This window comes from Danio aesculapii, chromosome 5 (genome assembly GCF_903798145.1).
Source record: "Danio aesculapii chromosome 5, fDanAes4.1, whole genome shotgun sequence".
In the NCBI taxonomy this organism is placed as follows: Eukaryota; Metazoa; Chordata; class Actinopteri; order Cypriniformes; family Danionidae; genus Danio; species Danio aesculapii.
The window spans coordinates 5,080,151-5,085,150 of NC_079439.1; the positions used below are offsets into that span (position 1 = coordinate 5,080,151).

The window sequence follows — 5,000 nt, forward strand, 5'->3', positions numbered from 1 at the left end:
GCCTGGTCAGTTAAACCTAGTCTGCTCTGCCTGGACAGTTAAACCTAGTCTGCTCTGCCTGGACAGTTAAACCTAGTCTGCTCTGCCTGGTCAGTTAAACCTAGTCTGCTCTGCCTGGTCAGTTAAACCTAGTCTGCTCTGCCTGGTCAGTTAAACCTAGTCTGCTCTGCCTGGTCAGTTAAACCTAGTCTGCTCTGCCTGGACAGTTAAACCTAGTCTGCTCTGCCTGGACAGTTAAACCTAGTCTGCTCTGCCTGGACAGTTAAACCTAGTCTGCTCTGCCTGGTCAGTTAAACCTAGTCTGCTCTGCCTGGACAGTTAAACCTAGTCTGCTCTGCCTGGACAGTTAAACCTAGTCTGCTCTGCCTGGACAGTTAAACCTAGTCTGCTCTGCCTGGTCAGTTAAACCTAGTCTGCTCTGGCTGGTCAGTTAAACCTAGTCTGCTCTTATTGGTAAGGTAAACATACTCTGCTCTTATCGGTCAGATGACACTACTTTGCTCTAATTAGTCAGTTGATATTACTCTGCTCTGATTGGCCAGTTGAACAAACTTTGCTCTGATTGATTAGATGCCACTACTCTGCTCTGATTGGTCAGTTGACGATACTTAGCTCTGATTAGTTAGTTAAACCTACTGTGCTCTGATTGGACATACTCTCCTCTGATTCATCAGGTGGCTTTGTTCTGATCGGTCAGTTGATATTACTCTGGTCTGATTGGTCAGACAACACTACTTAGCTCCAATTTGCCAGAGATTCTTCATAGTCTATTGCTAATTACCTGTCCAGTAATCAGTTTTTCTGCATTAAAGCACGCATGTATTTTCCGCTACACTTTGGAGAAAAAAAAGTTTTAGTATCTATGTATTAATCTGTAGTAGAGCACATTTGTTTTGTGTAAAAAATAATTGCACACATCACCTTCAATATAATCATCTATTAACATTTAGTGAAACGGTTACAGTTTTATAACCAGGAATGAAGAACTTTTCACAACACACCTAAACGTGTCCAGAAGAGGTATGAATATAAACTGCAGATTCCTAATTATAAACCGCTGCGCAGTGCTGAATATTGCACAGAAAGTGGATCTAAATCAATCAGAGCACTGTGTAAAAACCACGGCTGCTAGTTCATTACATCTGACATGGCGTTTCTGTGCCATGACTAAAGGTTTCCAAATCATATCAATGTGAAAATTTTAAATTATTAGCACTAATCAAATGAAATACATGTGTGAATTTATTAAAAACACGTTCTATACAGGCTATAGTAAATGTCAGCGCTGGCTGGACTTTAAGCTCCCTTTATATGAAATTTGAAGGAGAAAAACACTGCTTTTTTAAAAATAACACTAAATAATAATGGCTTGTTGATCACTTGATGTAGGGCGTCACAGTGGCGCAGTGGGCAGTACTAATGCCTCACAGCAAGAAGGTCGCTGGTTTGAGCCCCGGCTTGATCAGATAGCATTTCTGTGTGGAGTTTGCATGTTCTTTGAGTGGGTTTCCTCTGGGTGCTCCGGTTTCCCCCACAAGTCCAAACACATGCGCTATAGGGGAATTGGGTAAGCTAAATTGGTCGTAGTGTATGTGTGTGAATGAGTGTGTATGGGTGTTTCCCAGTGTTGAGTTGCGGCTGGAAGGGCATCCGCTGTGTAAAACATACGCTGGATAAGTTGGCGGTTCATTCCCCTGTGGCGACCCCTGATTAATAAAGGGACTAAGTCGAAAAGAAAACGAATGAATGAATGAACAATCACTTGATAGAAACAGTCTGCAGAAACACTTTGATTGACATTCTCCCTTTGTACGTGTCATCAGAAGAAAGCCCCACCCACTAGTGACCATCTCTCCCTCATTATCATAGGATGTTAATCTTGTTTTTGAATCTGCCACTATGCTGACACACAGGCATTTGTAGCTCCGCCCCTCTCTTGAAAAGTGCACAATCTCATTTAAATATAAAGCGACAGTCACCAAAATGACACAATTAGGATCAAAGCCTAAAAGGGTCAGTTACATAGCGTTAGGAAACATTTTCTGTGTGATATTTTGAGCTGAAACTTCACACACACACACTCTAGGCACATCAGAGACTTATTTTACACTTGTTAAAAGAGACATAATAGGTCCCCTTTCACAAAGAGAAACAAAGAGGACTATAGAAGGCGTGATCAATCCCTGCTCCTGGAGATCGACCTTCCTGCAGATTTCAGTAGCAACCCATAACAAACACACCTGCCTGTAATTATCAAGTGCTGTTCAGGTCCTAATTAAATGGTTCAGGTGTGTTTGATCAGGGTTGGCGCTGAACTTTGCAGGAAGGTTGATCTCCAGGAACAGGGTTGAGCACCACTGGACTATAGAATACCCATGTAAATACACACCTTTGCAATTTTGACGAAGTGGCTCAAGATCTCAGCGCGGATCTTCAGCGTTTGTGCAGTGAGGATTTCCCGAACCAGCCAGAAGCTCACCTGGAGACAAAAAACAATGGGAAAAAATTAAATGTGCAAAAAAAATTCATAAATTTTAAACATTGCTGAGAAAATGCTCACGTCATGCGACAAATGTTTGCTATGTCCAAATGTTTCTAGTTTTTTGTCTTAAGTCACGGTTTTATATTTGCAGTAAATAGCCAACAGTTCATTTTATAAGAACATATTTTTTTATATTGCAAAAATCATTAGAATAATAATTAAAAAGAAAGACATGTTCTAAAACTTCCTACCGTAAATATAGAAAAACTTAATTTTTGATTAGTCATATGCAATGCGAAGAACTAGTGCTGAGAAAAAGTTAATCATGACTAATCGCATCCAAAATAAAAGTTTGTTTTTACTTATGTGTGTGTGCTATGTATGTTTATTATATATAAATACATGAATCCACACATAACGAAATAATAATTTATACGGATGGATGGATGGATGGATGGATGGATGGATGGATGGATGGATGGATGGATGATGGATGGATGGATGGATGGATGGATGGATGGATGGATGGATGGATGATGGATGGATGGATGGATGGATGGATGGATGGATGGATGGATGGATGGATGGATGGATGATGGATGGATGGATGGATGGATGGATGGATGGATGGATGGATGGATGGATGGATGGATGGATGGAATAAAGTAGTTTTAAATTTTTTTAAAACCATTTTAAGGTCAAAATTATTAGCCCCTTTAAGCTGTCATCAAGGCAAAGATAAAATAAATCAGTTATTAGAAATCTGCTCTCCGTTAAACAGAAACAGGGTCTAATAATTCAGGGGGTTTTATAATTTTGACTATTTATATACACTTATATACAAAAAAAATCAGTAATTTTACGGTTTATTTCTGGAAGCTGGGGTGTAACCCATAAAATAAAGGCTGTTAAATTACAGAAATTTACTGTAAAATAACAGAGGTTGCATTACAGAAATTTACCAGAAATTAAAATTTAAGGAAATTTCTATAATTTAATGTCAGTTATTTTACAGTAAATTTCTATAATTAAACGGCTGTTATTTTACATTTTTTTAAATGTAAATAAACCATAAATTACAGATTTTCCTCTACGGTGCATATATATATATATATATAGTTTTCATGTATGTGTGAATATCATGTATATATGTATAAAACACACAAAAATATTATGTTAAAACAAACTTTTATTCTAGATGTGATTAATCGTAATTAACTTTGCTCAGCACTACTTAGAAATTAATCTGAATACCTTTAAAAGTGAGTTTCTAATTATTTAGATTTTTTTTTTTTTAAATCTTCAGATACCAGATTTTCATAAAGTCATATCTCAGCCAGATATTGTCCAATCCTAACAAACCATCCATCTTATTTATTCACATAATGTATAAATCTCATTTATTACACATATGTCTGGTATGTGGTACACAGCACATATTAAGATGATTTCTGGAGGATCATTTGACACCAAGGACTGCAATAGCGAAGCTAAAAAATTAGGTTTAAATCACAATTTAGAAATTTGATTTTCACAATATCTCAATCCTAAAACAGCTCATTTAACGTCTAATAACATTTTGACCCTTTTTTTTTTTTACTGATTTTAGTGAGCTTTTTACTTAAATGAATGCAGAACATGCAGATAAGAGAACAATTAGTTATGCATAATTGGAGAGAAATCAATAATACATTAAAAATGCTGAGTTGTCATAACTCAACCTTGGGTCAAATAAGGACTAAATTAATATGCATGGCTAAGAACTTAATTTGAAAAACTTTAAAAGCAATTTTCTACATTTTTTGATTGTTTTGAATCTTCAGATTCCAGATCTTCAAATAGTCATATCTCAGCCAAATATTGTCTAATCATAACACACTACACATCAACTGAAAGCTCATTAATTCATCTTATTTATACCCATGATGTATAAATCTCATTTACTACTCTTATCTGATATGTATGTAGTAAATAGCACATATTAGAATGATTTCTGAAGGATCATGTGACAAAGAGGACAGCAATAATGATGCTAACAAAATCAGGTTTAATTCACAAGAATAAAGTACATTCTGCAATGAATCCATTAGAAAACAACTATTTTAAACTCTAATAATATTTCGCCAAGTAGTCCTAGTGAACATGCTGTTTTAAAGAGTAATAAGCAGGTGTATTTATGTACAAAAACAATAAGTTATTAAATAATGGAAGAGAAATCAATGATACACTAAAATGCTGGGTTAGATATAAACCAAAGTAATAAACATGGCTAAGAGCTTAATTCGAATGACTTTAAAAAGGATTTTCTAAAGATTCAGATTTGTTTAAACTCTCAGATTGCCAATTTTCAAATAGTCATATCTGCTGAAATAACTAATGCTGGGTTGTTGTCATAATCCACACAGTGTTAATTTTCTTTCAATTAAATTTGAATGACACTTTTCAATCCAATGGTTGAATCCATATTTGACCCAATGTTGGTTTCAAAAACAACCCCTCTAGAAAAAGAACGATCACA

The 5,000-nt window shown here is 35.9% G+C and overlaps 1 protein-coding gene across 1 annotated transcript in view; it reads right to left on the bottom strand.

Moving 5' to 3' along the window:
- Positions 1-5,000, bottom strand: part of LOC130229902 (ras-specific guanine nucleotide-releasing factor RalGPS1-like) — a 155,664-nt gene that overhangs the window by 47,004 nt on the left and 103,660 nt on the right. Inside the window, exon 6 of the mRNA XM_056458922.1 lies at positions 2,390-2,479. Within this exon, the coding sequence (XP_056314897.1) occupies positions 2,390-2,479 (90 nt within the window). The remainder of the gene's footprint in view (positions 1-2,389; positions 2,480-5,000) is intronic.